Source organism: Castor canadensis, chromosome 3 (genome assembly GCF_047511655.1).
Source record: "Castor canadensis chromosome 3, mCasCan1.hap1v2, whole genome shotgun sequence".
NCBI classification, from domain to species: Eukaryota; Metazoa; Chordata; class Mammalia; order Rodentia; family Castoridae; genus Castor; species Castor canadensis.
The window spans coordinates 6,706,202-6,724,629 of record NC_133388.1 but is presented as its reverse complement, the minus strand read 5'-3'; the positions used below and the strand labels follow the sequence as shown (position 1 = coordinate 6,724,629).

Here is an 18,428-nt window from a genome sequence, read left to right as displayed (position 1 = left end):
CTTTCAGTCCTCATCAGGGAGACTTCAGTGTCTCTGACGTAGATAGAAGTGAATGTTTTTGAGAGTACACTAATTCCGAAAGCTTCGTGTTGTGTTCTTGTTGTTTTATCACTGTGCATTGTGATTTAATATTATAAGAAATCACATGTTAGCAAGGTGTTTATATTCTTTTTTTGTTTTGTTTTCAAATGGCAGTTATAGATTTTTGTCTAACTAGAACTCTAGTTTGTGATGAAGATACGAATTACCAGAGTCTGCGGCTGAGCTGGGCTTCTAAGACCAGTTGTGACCAGAGAAAAGGTAAGGCACTTCTGGCAAACATACTGAGGACTCGATGGGGACAAGGGCACATGCGGGGTCTTTTGGAGAACTTTTGACTGTGCATTGTCACTCTTTCTCAGATGCTGCCTTTATTGAGATCAGTTTGAAGTTTAAGCACCAGCATGTCCAGTTGTCAAGTCTCACTTCACTCCACACTTCTCCTCTTCCAGTGTATTAGTGGCTTCTTTGTGCATAATGGCCATCTTCACACTATTGATTTTCACAATGAAATTACATTTTTTTGGAACTGTTACTGGGTGATTTTCCTGAGGAGGAGAAAAAGAATAGGGCGCTTCTAAACTGAGATGGTGCCAAAAGCCCATCTTGTGCAAATCCAGTTTGCTTAGTAAAATGAGTTTAAGGGGTTACTTACAAAATGGTGGCTGACTGTGTAGGGTGGCATTCACCTGAAGTCACCAAAGTTGTTCCCCACCCCACTTACCGAGCTTCTAGTCTCTATATAGCAGAAACTATAGACTTACAGTGCCACCTGGTGTCAAAATAGCAGCAGTAACTACAGTCTCAAATGATAAGACAGACAAAAGCAGACTCTGGGAAAGTCTTAATGTTTATGTTCCTGCCCTTATCAGGATTCTGCTGGTCTCTCTGAATATGTGTCACACTGTTGGAAGGATGGCTTTTTTTTCTGCAGTCTGGCACATAGAATAGCTAGATTAAATGGCAGCTTGCTTTAAGATAGAGTTATTTTGGCTAGGATTTGGCAGGCTAATCTACGGAAGCCAAGTGGATCACTTAATTAATTTTGACAAACCTTTCTCTGACTTCCTCCAACTTTAGATATTTGTGGGATGTTTTTCTAAACAGATGGCTCCACAGAGGGCTCAGGCTTTGCTGCATCATCTGTACATAAACTTGGCAGAGGTGAGGGTGTGGGGTTATTTAGGAGGTGGGATGCTTTGGTCAGAGTGGAGGTGCATCTACAACATTCCTGTCCCAGGTGTCACCTTCTTCTGTGGCAGAACAGGCTTTAGGGGACAGTGTCCATGGTATGTACTGAGAAGTGGTTGTATTTTCTTAGAAAACCTCCTGGGGAAGGTTCTAAGAAAAGGTTCTTGGAAGACCACCCCAAGAATTCCAGTTGGGAAATTTACTATATAAAAAAAACAGAGCAGCATTTATGAGGATTTACCTTAGGGCAGACACTACTGGTAGGCAGTATTCTAAGCACTTCATTTCCTCATTTAGTCCTTGTTAAAACCATGAGGTGAGCACACAATGTCATTAACACTCTAGTCTGAGACACAGGGAAATGGTAATTGCTCATGTTTCTCTTACAGAATGGTTTGAATGAGATTTAAAAATTTTTTAGCCTGAGTTAATTGTATAAAGGGTTTCATTATTACATTTACATGCATGTATATATTGTAGTTTGATCAAATTCACCCCATCTGTATTATTCTCTCTTTTTTTTTTTTTGTGGTAATGGGGTTTGAACTCAGGCCCTCATGCTTGCTAGACAGGCACTCTACCACTTGAGTCACTCACCAGCACTGTTTTCTTGTGTTGGGTATGCTGAACTGTTTGCTCAGACTGACTTCAAACCACCATCCTCCTGATCTCTGCCTCTTGAGTAGCTAAGATTACAGGCGTGAGCCGCTGGCGCCCAGCGTATTATTATTTATTCATCCCTCCTTTTTCCCTTTCCTTTTGAGCAATTTTTAGTGAGTTTCCTTATGCTGTTTTCCTATGTATTACGGATATATATGTGCATATGTATTTTGATCATATTCTACCCCCCTCACCCTCTCCATTCTCCCTCTTCTCTGTTGCTGGTTCTCCCCCCAAATAGTCCCCTTTATTATTACCATTATTATTATATCAAGATTGTGCATATGAGTGAAAATATGCAATACTTGTCTTTTTGAGCTTGGCCTATCTTGGTCAGCATGATGACCATTTTAGTTTCTTCCATTTTCCTGCAAACAACATAGTCTCATTTTTCTTTATGGCTTCACTGTGTATATGTACCATATGTTCTTTACCCACTCATCAGTGTTGGCCACCTAGGCTGATTACATAGCATGGTTATTGTGAATAGTGTTGTAATAAATATGAGTATGCAGGTGTCTCTATTGTATGCTGACTTACATTCCTTCAGATATATGCCCAACAGTGGTGTACCAGGTAGTTTTGATTTTGGTTTCTTGAGGATCCTCCATAATGATTTCCATAGTGGCTGCACTAGTTTACATTCCTCCAAAGTGTATAAGGGTCTCCCCCTGCACCGCCTGCTGCATCATCACCAGCATTTGTTGTTTGTTTCCTTTATCATTGCTATTCTGACTGAGGTGAGCTGGAATTTCAGTGCTGTTTTGGTTTTGCTTTTCCTTTATGGCTAAGGATATTGACCATTTCTTCGTGTATTTATTAGCAGGACTAGATTAGATCCAGAAATCTGGTTTCATTCTTGACTAGTTTGCTGTGTCCCCTCTTTCTCCTGAAGTACTTTGCTCTAGCGAAGAGTACTGATAGCCGATGAAGGTGTCATTCCAACTTAGTCATATAGAGTCTCATCACTGTGAAAGGCCTTATCTGGAGTTGGTTGTTGTTATAAAGTTAGGTGGAAAAAGAACATTAAACTGTAATTATCTCACTGTGCCCAACCACCTTCCCCTATTCATTCCCTCTGCCAAAAAAACTGTACTTAGAAGAAAGGACTAGAAATAATGTTAAAAGTAATTATCTTTAGATCAGACTTAGGGTTATCCTTTGTCTACCTTTTTGAGTATTCAAAATTTCTGTAATTAGAAAAATGCTCATTATATCTTCCCCTACAGAAAGTTGAAAAAGTAGTGCATAGAATCCCTGAATCCTTCTCCAGCTTCCCCCTGGACATCTTAAGTGCAGACTTTTATTGATAGGCTGCAGGCGTCATCCGGTTGCAGTTTTACACACTCCCCTGTGCGTGTAGGTTTGTGTGATCACTGCTTGTTCCACTGCTGAGAAGGGCCTGCTTCATGCTGTCCCTGTACCACTATACCACCCACTTTCTACCTCTATAGTTTTGTCATTTTCACCGGGCTGGAGGTTAGGTAATGGAATCATATAGCATGCAGCATTTTGATGGCAAAATGCAGAACACCTGCTTAGGAAGCATGAAACCCTGAGTTCAAACCCCAGTACTGCAAAAAAAAAAAAAAAAAAAAAAAAAAAAAGAACTACTGGCACCTGCTGCAACTCTGCTGGACTTGATGACAAAACAAACTACAGACTGGGAGTAAAGTTGCAAACCACTTATCTAACAAAAGACTAGTATCTAGGTTATAAAAACAATTTGAGTCATGTCCCCATCCCTTTTTGCTTTAATTATTTTTTACATACGGTCTCGCACTTCTTACCTGGGGCCTCTCTCAAACAGCCTCTTAGGCCTCCTGCATAATTGGAATCGCCAGTGTGTGCTGCTACACCCTGTTCTTTATTGAGTTGTGGTCTTGCTTTTTTTTTTTTTTTTTTTAAACCCGTGCTGGCCTCAAAATTTTGTGATCCTCCTGACCTCTGTGATCTCTGCGTATAGGCATGAGTCAATTCCTTTGTCTTACTGAAGGTGTTCATTGCACAGTCACCTGTTGAAGAACATTTGAGGTTTTTTTGATCTTGGCTTTTAGGAATAAGGCAGCCATAAATTGCATGTACAGATTTTAAAAATTTCATTATTAGCATGTAATAGTTGCACAGGAGGATACACTGTGATATTTACATATGGGCTTACAGTATAGCTTACAGTATACCTACTCCCAGGCACAGATTTTTGCATAAGTTTTCATTTCTCTCGAATCACTGGATCATATGGTCAAATATATGTGTAGGTTTCTAAGGAGCTGCCCTGACTACTACCCTGGTAGCCTCAGCACCTTACACCCCCAGTAGTGTGTGAGCTCCCCTTTCCCCACGCCCTTAACAACAGTGAGTGTCACCTCTTGGTTTTCTTTGAGCCATTCCAGCAGCTTGGTTATGCAATCTCATTTATTGTTAACTTGTACTTCCTTAACTGCTCTTGAGGCTAGCATCTTTTCCTGTATTTATTTGCCACTTGCATCTCTGTAGTGAAATGTCTGTGTCTGTTGCCCATGTTTTAAATTGGATTGCATATTTTTACTGTTTATTTTATTTTTTGTTTTTTTTTTTTTGTACTACCAGGGTTTGAACTGAGGGCCTCAGCTTGTTAGGTAGGCGCTCTACCATTTGGGATACTCTGCCAGCCCTGCTGTTGAGTTTTGAGAGTTGTTTTTATAACCTAGATTCGAGTCTTTTGTTAGATATGTGGTTTGCAACTTTCCTCCCAGGCTGTAGTTTGTTTTGTCATCATCTTACCCCATAGTCTTTTTAGAGAAGTTTTAAACTTTGGTGAGGCCCAGTTTTATCTGTTTTTTTCTGTTATGGTTCATGCTTTTGGTGTCACATGCAAGAATTCTCTATGTAGCTTTGAGTCCTGCACAGTTTTTTCTTGTGTTTCTTATGGAAATTTCACAGTTTTATGTTTTGTACACTGCTAGTAGGGACTGACCATTGCAGAAAATGGATGTTATTTAAAATGTTTTGGCTTCTATTGCATATTGAGCCAAGGTTGTTTTCTTCTGAAATGCTCATGGGGTTTTATAATGTTGATTACTATGTAAAGTCAGCACTTACTCTTATTCTAGGATATTCTTATTTAGAATAGCTATTTAATTTTTCATTTTTTTTTCATTTATTCACTTGTGCATACATTGTTTGGGTCATTTCCTCCCCCCTTCCTCCCCCCTTCCCTTCTTCCCCTCCTCAGTTTCAGGCAGGTCCCATTCTGCCCTTGTCACTGATTTTGTTGAAGAAAAGGCATAAGCATAATAAGAAAGACAAAGCGTTTTTGCTAGTTGAGTTAAGGATAGCTATACAGAAAGATTCCTACTATTGCTCTCATGTACCCATGTGTTACCACCCATGTTGATTCAACTCTAACTGATCTTTACATTGGTTCCTGATCCCCTGCTAGTGATAACCTGTCATTTTAAGGTTTCTGTAATAGTTCCTCTGGAGTGGGGACATCAAACGCTTTCATGTTTTGGGTTTTCTACCTATTCCTATATGTATGTGCTCTCTTCTTTTCTTGTGACCCAAGTCCAACAACATTGCTGCATTTGCCCTAGATCTAAAGTCTGCATATGAGGGAGAACATATGATTTTTGGTCTTCTGAGCCTGGCTGACCTCGCTCAGAAAGATGTTCTCCAGTTCCATCCATTTACCTGCAAATGATAAGATTTCATTTTTCTTCATGGCTGAGTAAAATTCCATTGTGTACAAGTACCACATTTTCTTGATCTGTTCATCAATAGTGGAGCATCTGGGTTGTTTCTATAACTTGGCTGTTGTGAATAGTGCTGCAATAAACATGGGTGTGCAGGTGCCTCTGGAGTAACCTATATTGCATTCCTTTGGGTATATCCCCAGGAGTGGGATTGCTGGATCATATGGAAGGTCTGTGTTTAGATTTTTTAAGAAGTCTCCATTTTTTTTTCCAGAGTGGTTGCACCAGCTTGCATTCCCACCAGCAGTGGATTAGGGTTCCTTTTTCCCACATCCTAGCCAGCACTTGTTGTTAGTGGTGTTTTGGATGATGGCTATTCTAACAGGGGTGAGGTGGAATCTTAGTGTGGTTTTGATTTGCATTTGCTTTATGTCCAGAGATGGTGAACATTTTTTCATGTGTTTTTTGGCCACATCGATTTCTTCTTTTGAAAAAGTTCTGTTTAGTTCAGTTGCCCATTTCTTAATTTGTTCATTGATTTTAGGAGAGTTTAGTTTCTTACGTTCCCTGTATATTCTGGTTATCAGTCCCTTGTCGGATGTATAGCTGGCAAATAGTTTCTACCACTCTGTGGGTGGTCTTTTCAGTTTAGAGACCGTTTCTTTTGTTGTGAAGAAGCTTTTTAATTTTATGAAGTCCCATTTATTCATCCTTTCTCTTAGTTGCTGGGCTGCTGGGGTTCTATTGAAGAAGTCTTTGCCTATACCTATTTGTTCCAGAGTGTTTCCTGCTCCTTCATGTAGTAACCTCAGAGTTTCAGGTCTGATATTTAGGTCCTTGATCCATTTTGAGTTAATACTAGTACAGGGTGATAGACATGGATCTAGTTTCAGTTTCTTGCAGACAGGTAACCACTTTTTCCAGCAACATTTGTTGAAGAGGCTGTCTTTTCTCCATTGTATATTTTTGGCACCTTTGTCAAAAATGAGGTGGGTGTAGTTGTGTGGGTTCATATCTGGGTCCTCTATTCTGTTCCACTGGTCTTCATGTCTGTTTTTGTGCCAGTACCATGTTGTTTTTATTGCTATTGCTTTGTAATATATTTTGAAGTCAGGTATTGTGATACCTCCAGCTTTGTTCATTTTGCTGAGTATTGCCTTGGCTATTCGCGGTCTCTTGTGTTTCCAAATGAACTTCAGGGTAGATTTTAGAATAACTTTAGAATAGGAATAACTTATTAAGTATATAGTGACTTATTCTAAAGGTTTTTAATTGACCTAGTCTGGTAGAAGACAGTTAAGATTTTTCCTGATTAATGGCTGGTGTTGCATGTTTCATCACGCTATGTTAAAGTGATTCATGGACAGTGAATATGATCAAAGTGCATTATATACATGTATGGAATGATAATGAAATCCCTTTGTACAATCAATGTATGCAATCGAGAATAAAGTATCACGTGCACTTTCTTTTTCTCACATTTATTCATTTATTCATATGTGCCTACATTGTTTGGGCCATTTCTCCCCCCTGCCTCCTGCTCCCCCCCTTCTTATCTCCCCTGTTCACCACCCTCGCTTCCAGGCAGAACCTGTTCTGCCCTCTTCTCCAATTTTGTTGAAGAGACATAAGCAATAATAATAAAGACATGGTGTTTTTGCTAGTTGAGATAAGCATAGCTATACAGAAAGAGTCCTAGCATTGCTTCCAAGCACATGTGTATACAACCCAAATTGATTCATCTCTACCAAACCTCTTCACTACTTCCCAGTCACCTTCCCATAGTGACCTCTGTTGTTTTAAGGCTACTATATTAGCTCCTCTGCAGTGGGCACATCAAACACTTTCTTTTTTTTTTAAATTTTTATTCATATGTCCATACAATGCTTGGGTCATTTCTCCCCTCTGCCCACACCCCCTTCCTTCCCCCCCACCCCCTCCCTTCCCCCCACCCCCTTGCTACCTGGCAGAAACTATTTTGCCCTTATCTCTAATTTTGTTGAAGAGAGAGTATAAGCAATAATAGGAAGGACCGAGGGTTTTTGGTAGTTTAGATAAGGATAGCTATACAGGGAGTTGACTCGCATTGATTTCCTGTGCATGTGTGTTACCTTCTAAGTTAATTCTTCTTGAACTAATAACCTTTTCTCTAGTTCCTGGTCCCCTTCTCCTATTGGCCTCAGTTGCTTTAAAGTATCTCGTACTAGTTTACATTCCCACCAGCAGTGCAAGAGGGTTTCTTTTTCCCCGCATGCTCGCCAATACCTGTTGTTGGTGGTGTTGCTGATGATGGCTATTCTAACAGGGGTGAGGTGAAATCTTAGTGTGGTTTTAATTTGCATTCCCTTTATTGCTAGAGATGGTGAGCATTTTTTCATGAGTATTTTGGCCATTAGAATTTCTTCTTTTGAGAAAGTTCTGTTTAGTTCACATGCCCATTTCTTTATTGGTTCATTAGTTTTGGGAGAATTTAGTTTTTTAAGTTCCCTATATATTCTGGTTATCAGTCCTTTGATGTGTAGCTGGCATATATTTTCTCCCACTCTGTGGGCATTCTCTTCAGTTTAGAGACCATTTCTTTTGATGAACAGAAGCTTTTTAGCTTTATGAGGTCCCATTTATCTATGCTATCTCTTAGTTGCTGTGCTGCTGGGGTTTCATTGAGAAAGTTCTTGCCTATACCTACTAACTCCAGAGTATTTCCTACTCTTTCCTGTGTCAACTTGAGAGTTTGTGGTCTGATATTAAGATCCTTGATACATTTTGAGTTAATCTTGGTATAGGGTGATATACATGGATCTAGTTTCAGTTTTTTGCAGACTGCTAACCAGTTTTCCCAGCAGTTTTTGTTGAAGAGACTGCTATTTCTCTGTCGTATATTTTTAGCTCCTTTGTCAAAGATAAGTTGGTTATAGTTGTGTGGCTTCATATCTGGGTCCTGTATTCTGTTCCACTGGTCTTCTTGTCTGTTTTTGTGCCAGTACCATGCTGTTTTTATTGTTATTGCTTTGTAATATAGTTTGAAGTCAGGTATCGTGATACCTCCTGCATTGTTCTTTTGACTGAGTATTGCCTTGGCTATTCATGGCCTCTTGGGTTTCCATATAAATTTCACGGTAGATTTTTCAATCTCTTTAATGAATGTCATTGGAATTTTGATGGGAATTGCATTAAACCTGTAGATTACTTTTGGGAGTATAGACATTTTTACTATGTTGATTTTACCAATCCATGAGCATGGGAGATCTCTCCATTTTCCATAGTCTTCCTCAGTCTCTTTCTTCAGAAGTTTATAGTTTTCCTTGTAGAGGTCTTTCACATCTTTTGTTAGGTTTACACCTAGGTATTTGATTTTGTTTGAGGCTATTGTAAATGGAATTGTTTTCATATATTCTTTTTCAGTTTGTTCATTATTAGTGTATAGAAATGTTAATGATTTTTCTATGTTGATTTTATATCCTGCTACCTTGCTGTAGCTATTGATGGTGTCTAGGAGCTTCTGAGTAGAGTTTTTTGGGTCTTTAATGTATAGGATCATGTCGTCTGCAAATAGGGATATTTTGACAGTTTCTTTACCTATTTGTATTCCTTTTATTCCTTCTTCTTGCCTAATTGCTCTGGCTAGGAATTCCAGTACTATGTTGAATAGGAGTGGAGATAGTGGGCATCCTTGTCTGGTTCCTGATTTTAGAGGGAATGGTTTCAGTTTTTCTCCGTTAAGTATAATGCTGGCTGTAGGTTTGTCATATATAGCTTTTATAATGTTGAGGTACTTTCTTTCTATTCCTAGTTTTCTTAGAGCTTTTATCATGAAATGGTGTTGGATCTTATCAAAGGTTTTTTCTGCATCTATTGAGATGATCAAGTGGTTTTTGTCTTTGCTTCTGTTAATGTGGTTTATTACGTTTATTGATTTTCGTATGTTGAACCACCCCTGCATCCCTGGGATGAAGCCTACTTGGTCGTGGTGAATAATCTTTTTGATGTGTTGCTGAATTCGGTTTGCCATTATTTTGTTGAGGATTTTTGCGTCAGTGTTCATTAAGGAGATTGGCCTTAATCCTGGAGATGGCCTCCAGGCCATCCAGGCTAATCCAGGATTAGCCTCCAATCCTGGAGATGGTTCCTCAGATGTTGTTCTGTAGTTGTCTCACCAAAGGGGAAAAATAAAATAAACCAAAACCACACAAAACAAAACAAAAAACCCACAAAGTGTCCCAAGTTCAAATGCAATACCATTTCAGTAAGTTTTTCAGCATGCAGGTATAGTTCGGTTGTTTTCTCATCAAAGGTAGGGAGAGAGAAAAAAAAAAGAGTCGAGACAGTTCTGAGAATGGTATCTGCGGCTGTGGCTTTCCTGCCTGCTGCTGTCAGCCTGCTGTTGCTGGAGGCTTTATTTATGCAGATCTCATGGGTGAGCTTAGCACTAACCTGGCCCCTCAGGCTTTGTTTACTCAGAGTTCTCCTGTGCGTGAGCCACTGCTACAAGCTTTCCTCTTTCCAAGCTCACTGGGGGAGGTGACACTGCACCTGCTTCTCAGGCCGGCATGTTTATTTACAGTTCACGTGGGAAGTGGGTCTTCCCCCCTCTCCTGTGGAGTTTTCCTCTCACTGCTGCTTTTACAAGTTTTTCCGCTTCTGATTACTGGGCGTGTGCTGCAGCTCCTGCCCACCTGCGTGTTTGTTTACAGCTCACGTGGGAAGTGGGTCTTCCCCCTGTCCTGTGGAGTTTTCCTCCCTCCACCACTTATACAAGCTTTCCTGCTCCTGGTTGCTGCTGCTCCTGCCTTCTCCGGCCTGGCTTGTTTATTTAGTTCTGGGAGGGATTCCCATCCCCCGCTCTTTGGCGCTCAGGGTGCCCCACCCTCTTTGCTACGTGTCTTTATTGTTCTTATTGCTTATTACTCAGTTTCTCTTTTTTTCCCTGGGTGGGGATCGGTCTGTCCAGGGGGCTATGCTGATCTGGCCCAGGGTTTTCTGTGGGAGTACCATGTACCACTTAGCTCACCTTGTGGTCTGTGTCTTCCCAAGCCATCTGAGCACTGGCATCTGGCCTCCTGGTTTCTCCATTTAACGTGAGGTGGAGATGCTCTGCGCAGGCTGGAGGTGTGGAGGGGTCATAGTTTTGCCTCTTCTCAGTGGTTTCATCTGTAAGGTGTATATCCAGTGTCTCTCCAAGATTTTACTTTAGGAGGCATGCTTTCTGCTTCCTCCCTCTAGCCTGCCATCTTGGAATCCTTGATTTTTTTTTTTTTGAGGCTATTGTAAATGGAATTTTTCCATATATTCTTTCTCAGTTTGTTCATTGTAGGTGTTTAGAACAGCTAATGATTTTTGTAAGTTGATTTTCTACCCTGCCACCTTGTTGAAACTGTTTATAGTCTCTAGGAGTTTTGGGGTAGAGTTTTTTGGGTCTTTGAAGTGTAGGATCATGCTGTCTGCAAATAAGGATATTTTGGCAGTTTCTTTACCTATTTGTATTCCTTTTATTTCTTCCTCTTGCCTTATTGCTCTGGCTAGGAAGTCCAGGACTATGTTGAATAGGAGTGAGCACCCTTGCCTTGTTCCTGATTTTAGGGGAAATGGTTTCAGTTTTTCTCTATTAAGTATGATGTTGGCTATAGGTTTTTATATATAGCCTTTATAATGTTGAGGTACATTCCTTCTATTCCTAGTTTTCTTAGAGCTTTTATCACGAAGTGGTGATGGATCTTGTTGAAGGCTTTTTTTGCATCTATTGAGATGATCGAGTGGTTTTTGTCTTTGCTTCTATTAATGTGCTGTATTACATTTACAGATTTCCATATGATGAACCACCCCTGTATCCCTGGGAGGAAGCCGACTTGGTCGTGGTGAATGATCTTTCTGATATGTTGTTGGATTCAGTTTGCCATTATTTTATTGAGAATTTTTACATTGATGTTCATTAAGGAGATTGGCCTATAGTTCTCCTTTTTGGATGTGTCTTTGTCTGGTTTTGGGATGAGTGTAATACTGCCTTCATAGAATGAGTTAGGCAGTTTTCCTTCCCTTTCTATTTCATGGAAAAGTTTAAGGAGAGTTGGTATTAGTTCTTCTTTAAAGGTCTGATAAAATTCAACAGAGAATCCATCGGGTCCTCGACTTTTCTGTTTTTGGAGACTCTTGCTCCTTCAGTTTCATTTCGTGTTCTAGATCTATTTAGGTGGTTGATATCCACTTGGTTCAATTTTGGATGGTCCTGAGTATCTAGAAATTTGCCCATTTCTTCAAGAATTTTAAATTTATTGGAATATAGGTTCTCAAAGGTAGTCTCTGATGATTCCCTGGATTTCCGTGGTGTTTGTTGTTATCTCCCCTTTTGCATTTCTGATTTTACAGATTTGGGTTTTTTCTCTCCTCATTTTAGTCAGATTTGCCAGGGGTCTGTCAATCTTGTTTATTTTTTGAGAGAACCAGCTTTTTGTTTCGTTGATTCTTTGTATTTTTTTTTTTTGGTCTGTATCCCCAGTACAACAATAATATGATAATAAAAATTTAAAAAGAATAAAGTGTCATGTAAAAATGTAGCATTCATGTCAAGTGATGGCGAGCATCTCTTTTTTTCAGGCCGTGCTGGGCGAGTGTCTAAAGGGTATTGTTACAGGCTGGTACACAAGGATTTCTGGGACAACTCCATCCCTGACCATGTTGTTCCTGAGATGTTGGTAATGCACTTTGGTTATGGTGAAAGTTAATTTTTATAGTTTTACCAAATAGTCTAATATAATTTTCAGCATCATATAACTTTAATTCCAGAAAAATCACAATACTAACATTGTTTATAAACCACCAGGCACTCTACTAGCGCCCTTAACATGTCATATATCCTTAATGAGAAGAACATTTCCTAGTGTCACCTGGCTCTATAATAGCATTATCTTTAAGTGCTACTATTTTCTGTTTCCTTTTATAATGAGTAATTCTGGATCAGTTCTTCTTTCCCTCCTTTCTGTCTCTCTTTCTCCTCCTATTTCTTTCCTCTTCTGTCTCTTGCCCCTTACTCTTCTTTTTCTTCTTTCTTTCCATGTTTTTGTTTCTTCCTTTTTCTCTTTTCTCATTCTTAGTCTTCTCTGTTTTTTTTTCTTTTTTTTTGTTCTTTAGACTTCTCTATTTTTATTGCTTCTATTTCTCATCTCTCTTGCTTTTCTCTGTCTAGAGCACCAGTCATGGGAATAGGTTATGATTTAAGTTATCTTTTTATTTCTAAATTTAAGTTTTGTTATTCTTAGCGTTGTCCGTTAGGAAGCACAATATTAAAAGTGAAGCTGCTTGACATGGGTGAACCAAGAGCTCTTCTGGCAACTGCCCTTTCTCCACCTAGTCTGAGTGACATAGAGCGTACCATCCTTTTGCTGAAGGAGGTGAGGCTGTCTGGAATTTATTACTGGTGGGAAAAGTTAAGATTTTTATTTTGTTGGGGAATGAAAATTTCATAATCTGTTTTTGCTATTGTAAATTCTGACTCACATTTACAATAGTGTATTTTTTTAAGCATACAAAGTGTGTGCTTAAAAAGTCCAGATGATGACTGATGGGTGACTCCTGGACAATGCCAGCTGTCAGATCAGTTTTGTTGGTGGTTGCTGATGTCCACAACCTTTCCTCCCTCATGTCTCCCCTGCCCCCAGGCCCCTGCTCACTGTGTGCTGTCATTGCAAGATGCTTCTGTAGAGCTCTGTCCCTGTTAGTCTGCTCTCCTGGCTTGGCTCCTCCACCTCATCCTAGCCCTCCGCCTGTTCCTGAAGATGCTGCTTTTCCTACTTTGGCCTCTGTGGCCCACTCCTGACTCATGCTCTGCTTTGACAATTGCCCCCTGGACATAGGAACCAGCTGTGTCCTAGTACATACCTCATTTGATGGGGCTGTGGATATTCTGCTCCTAACCCTCAAAAGCTGATGATGCCACTGGTGTTTTCCCCTTAGATAGGACACCTGCTTAGGTTTCTGTGAAATGCACTTTGTCATCTTCAAAAAGCTTTTGTCTGTACATAGTTTAACAGGTTTTTGTGGTGAGTGACCATGTGGTAATGGTTTTTGAATCCTTTGTTAAGTTGTGAGCTAGGTAGGCTTAAGGAAGTTTCCTTAATTGTTACTTCCCAATAGCATATTCTTTAAAAAAGGAGTGAAATAGTGAGGGTTTCAAGAGCAAATTGGTAGCATCAACCTTTCATAAGTTGACTTAGATGTCTTTTAGAACCTTAGTTATCAAAATTTCATCTTTATTTTTTGTTTTGCACTCTTGCCTTAAGGATAAAAAGGAAAGGTGTGAGTGCATTATTAGTGCTTGCTAATAATGCTAATTTCTTCTTCTTCTTCTTCTTCTTTTTTTGATGGTAGTGGGAATTGAACCCAGGGCCTCATGAGTGCTAGGATAGTGTTTTACCATTTGAACCATGCCCAGTCCACTAATTTGTTTTGTAAAGGTTGGAGCCCTGGCAGTTAGCGGGCAGAGAGAAGATGAAAACCCCCATGATGGTGAACTGACCTTCTTAGGGAGAGTGCTAGCTCAGCTCCCTGTCAATCAGCAGCTGGGTAAACTCATCGTGCTGGGACACGTGTTTGGGTGCCTGGATGAGTGTCTTATCATAGGTGAGTGTGAGGATGGGCATGTGCTGGGAGGTTTGTGTGATGGCTCACTCTAACAGTCTTCCTTCTCTGTGTTTTATCTTAGCGGCAGCTCTCTCTTTGAAGAATTTTTTTGTGATGCCCTTTCGGCAGCATCTTGATGGATATAGGTACTTGCCATTCCTATTAGAAGGGGTCACCTTGTCTTAATAGTGCCAACTGATCTTCTGTTGTCTGTTTGTAGGAACAAAATGAACTTCTCTGGCAGCAGTAAGAGCGACTGCCTTGCGCTTGTGGAGGCATTTAGAGTGAGTCTGCAGGGTGGCACCAGAGATGGCCAGCACACTTTCATATCTGTACATGGGTCAGAGAGAGTTTTTCTCTCATGCAGTATTGTTAGGGTTACCCACATCCAGGGTTAAGTAACAAACTACTGGAAGAGGAGGCATGTGGGGTGGGAGCCCAATTTCATGAAGTTGATCTAAAACTTGTACATTTTCTGGGGTCAAAGTGTGTTGAAATCAGAATTTAAAAAATTCAGTTGGCCACTACATTATTTTGAGGCTGGATCATTTATTTTTAGGCATGGCAGGCTTGCAGACAACGAGGAGAGCTGCGGCATCCCAAGGTTGGTCATGTTTCCTTGTTTCCTTATGGATTATTGTGGGTGACAGATTCCTTAGGACTCTGCCTCAGTTTAGACACTGAATCATGGTGGTGCTGAGGTCTGAGCTGACCTCATGTAGACAGTTGTCATGCTGTCCTCTGGGAGGGGCCATGATCTTAGTGACAGGTCTTTTTGCAGAGTGCCAAGTTTTAGTCACTATGAGAAGGAGGCTGTTTAGCCTGCAGAGCTGCGGGGCTGCTTGTTCCACAGCTCTGCTTCGCACCAGTGTGCTTGTGGATATTAGGCTAGACATGTTGGCTCTGGATTAAGAACCCTGCCTTTTCTACTTTCAGCCAAGTTTAGGTTATGGGCTTAAAAAGAACTTAACCTGGTAGCCTCTATTGCATTTCTTTTGAGTCAGGTTTTCTTCTCCTAAACTGATTAGGCTCCAAAGACCACCAGTAGGTCTATTTTCTACCAATCAGCATGTGACCTGCCCTGGAAAGCTGCTCTCTAGATACACCTATGGGTAGGTGATGTCAGGCATCTTTCCCAAGCAAGTCAGGTTGTATCTGCCTTTAATTTTTGAGACAGGTGAACTCAAAGAATTGTCCCTATGTAACATAATGTGCGTGGCTGGGACTTGTGTTTTCTGGCTTTGGTGTGATGTTAGCACCTGGAGAGGATATGCTGTGGTCACTGTGTGCACTGTTTAGTGGTGCAGGAACTTACATTTACTGCCTAGGTTTTGTATAACAGCCAAATGAAACTCTTAGCATGCTCACACTGAATGTTTGCTTTTATGTATTTAAAGGACGAACTTGACTGGGGACGGTTAAATTACATTCAAATCAAGAGAATTAGAGAGGTAAAGTATGAATTCTTTGACTAAGTGGATGCAGATAAAACTGACTTATTAAATAGTTATTAAGCACCGTAAATGCACAGGCTCCTTCACTTTGTGAGTGCCTCATGTCTTCCCTTTTCCGTGTGATAGCTGCTAGATTCCTATAGGTATTCTTTTTCCGGGTAAAGAAGTCCCTCCCCAGTTGTAGTTTATTTTTATTATTTATTTAGTTAATTCTGGGTTTTCAACTCTGGGTCTCTGGGTTGCCAGGCAGGTACATTACTGCTTGAGCTGTACCCATGGCCCTTTGCTTAGGTAGGGTCTCAAGTTTTCACCTCTGACCAGCCTCAGACTATGTGATCCTCCTACCTACAGCCTCTCGAGTAGCTGGGATCACAGATGCATGCCACCACACCCAGCTTATTGATTGAGATGGGGTCTTCCTAATCACTTCCTCCCTGCTAGGAGTTGGCTTGGAACCATGATCCTCCCAATTTCTGCCTCCCAAGTAGCTGGGATTACAGGCATGAGCCACTGGCCTGAGTCACCATATGTAGTTTAATGAGGAGCGGATGTATAATTTTTGTCAGCTGTCTTTTCAGTATTAACATAAGCATGTAGTGCTTTCATTAACTTATTTAACAATTTATGTAACTAAATACATTATGGGTTTCCTACTGTTGATTGAACTTTGTACCCTTTGGCGTAAACCTCCTTGATTGTATTTTCTCTTTAGACATTGCTAGATTCTTTTCCCCTATGGTACTGGGGTTTGAACACAGGGCTTTGCACTTGCTAGGCCAGTACTCTATCACTTGAGCCACTCTGTCAGCTCTTTTTTGTATTGGGTATTTTATAGAGATAGGGTCTCATGAACTATTTGCCAGGGCTGGCCTCAAACTGTGATCCTCCTGATCTCTGCCTCCCAAGTAGCTAGGATTATAGGTGTGAGCCAGCATTGCCCAGGCCATTGCTGGGTTCTTATTGCCAGTGTTTTCTCTAGGATTTTGTAAGTGCATTCTTGAGTAAAATTGGCCTTAGGCTTGTGTGTGTGGGCGCGTTGGTGTGCACGTGCACACACACTCAGTAAGATCAGGTTTCGACCTCAGCGGTCTGTGCCTGGCACAGCATTTAGGTAACAGTTTAATAACTGGGAATACGTTTGTTTAAGTTGGTAGAATCATCCATAAAAGCATTTGTGACCATTGCCTTTTTGAGGTATATATTATTTACTAATTTTTCAAACAGGGTTTTGCTTTGTAGCCCAGGCTGACCTTAAACTGTCTATCCTCCTGCGTCGGCCTCCTGAGTGCTAGGATTGTAAGTATGTGCCATCTTGCCCAGCTGAGGAATAGATGTTTTTAAAAGTGGTGTCAGTTTCCCTTAGAGTTACTGGTCCTTCCTGAGAGGTTTCTAACTCTTTGGGGCATTCTTGAGAATTCCATAATCCATTTAATCTAGATCTTCATGTTATTGGTGTGTGGTTATAAGTGATTTTCTTTCTCTTTTTTTTGTGATACTGGAGTTTTGAACTCAGGGCCACTCCACCAGCCCTTTTTTTGATAGGTGCTTTGGAGGTAGTGTCTCGTGAACTATTTGCTTGAGCTGGCTTGGAACTGAGCTCCTCCTGATCTCTTGCCTCCTGAGTAGCTTGGATTATAGGTGTGGCCACCAGCACCCAGCTGTGTGTGTTTTGACTGTGTGTGTTCAAAGGGTTCCCAAGGCTACCCTCAGTGTCAGGGGTTAGCTTGAAAGACTCAGAGAACTCAGAATGCTGTCCTTCTGCTTGGGGCTTGTTACAGACAAAGAAGCATGTTAAAACCAGCAGAGAGAAGGGCACATGGGAGGAGGCCAAGAGAGCTCAGGTACAGGCTTCCAGGCCTTCTCTCCCCGGAGAGCCTAAGGACAGTGATGAATGCTCGCAGTAGCTACGTGTGATGAAGGTGTAAGGAATTGCCATCCAGGCGTGCTCACCTGAGTCTTGTTCTTTGGATTGGCTCTGTAGGCCTGGAGTGCTGCTCACCAGCAGATCTTGGTTCCTGAGTCTTCAGCTCCTTCAGAGCCATGGGCCCCACCACCCATATTGCCATAGCTAAACTGCTGGTGCCGACACAGTGCCAGGCAAGCAAAGATATTGTCAGCATGCCATTCTTTGCAGAAGGCAGGCCACAGCCAAACCTTTCTTTGGCCTTTCTAAGGTATGGACATCCAGACCTGTGGAGCTAGCCCTTCACTGCACAATTTGCGAGGTTGCTTTTTTTTTTTTGTATTGGGGTTTGAACTCAGGGCCTTGTGCTTGCTACCACTTGAGCCACACCTTCCACCCTTTTTTGCTTTTGTTACATTTTGGATAGGGTCTCTTGTCTTTGCGCAGGACCAGGTTTGGACTACAAGCCAAGTTTCTGCTTCCCAGTAACTGGGATTACAGGTGTGTACCACCACGACCAGCTTACTCGTTGAGATGGGGTCGACCAGCTTACTCGTTGAGATGGGGTCCCACTAACTTTTTGCCAGGTCTGACATCAAACCATAATCTTCCTGACCTCTGCTTCCCTATTAGTTATGATTATAGACATGAGCTACCATGCCTGGCCCTGCTTTTTTTCTATTAATTTAGTTCTTCTGTGTCTCTTGGTTTACTTTTGTAGTCTTCCTGATGTGATTATTTTCTAATTAAAAGCATTTAAAGCTATGACTTTTATTGTGAACATAATCTGTCCACATCTTACTGATTTTTGACCTGTAGGACTGCTGTTCTTGACCATTAATGTCTTTCAGTGTTGTTTTTCTCTTTGATGCTAAGTTCTTTAGAAGAACTTATCAT

General features: G+C 40.9%; 1 protein-coding gene across 1 annotated transcript in view; it reads left to right on the top strand.

Moving 5' to 3' along the window:
• Tdrd9 (tudor domain containing 9) overlaps positions 1–18,428 on the top strand; it is a 90,428-nt gene that overhangs the window by 41,570 nt on the left and 30,430 nt on the right. The window contains exons 8-15 of the mRNA XM_020187185.2: positions 196–300; positions 12,153–12,250; positions 12,815–12,946; positions 14,009–14,174; positions 14,257–14,320; positions 14,395–14,458; positions 14,734–14,778; positions 15,572–15,625. Coding sequence (XP_020042774.2) covers positions 196–300; positions 12,153–12,250; positions 12,815–12,946; positions 14,009–14,174; positions 14,257–14,320; positions 14,395–14,458; positions 14,734–14,778; positions 15,572–15,625 — 728 coding nt within the window. The remainder of the gene's footprint in view (positions 1–195; positions 301–12,152; positions 12,251–12,814; positions 12,947–14,008; positions 14,175–14,256; positions 14,321–14,394; positions 14,459–14,733; positions 14,779–15,571; positions 15,626–18,428) is intronic.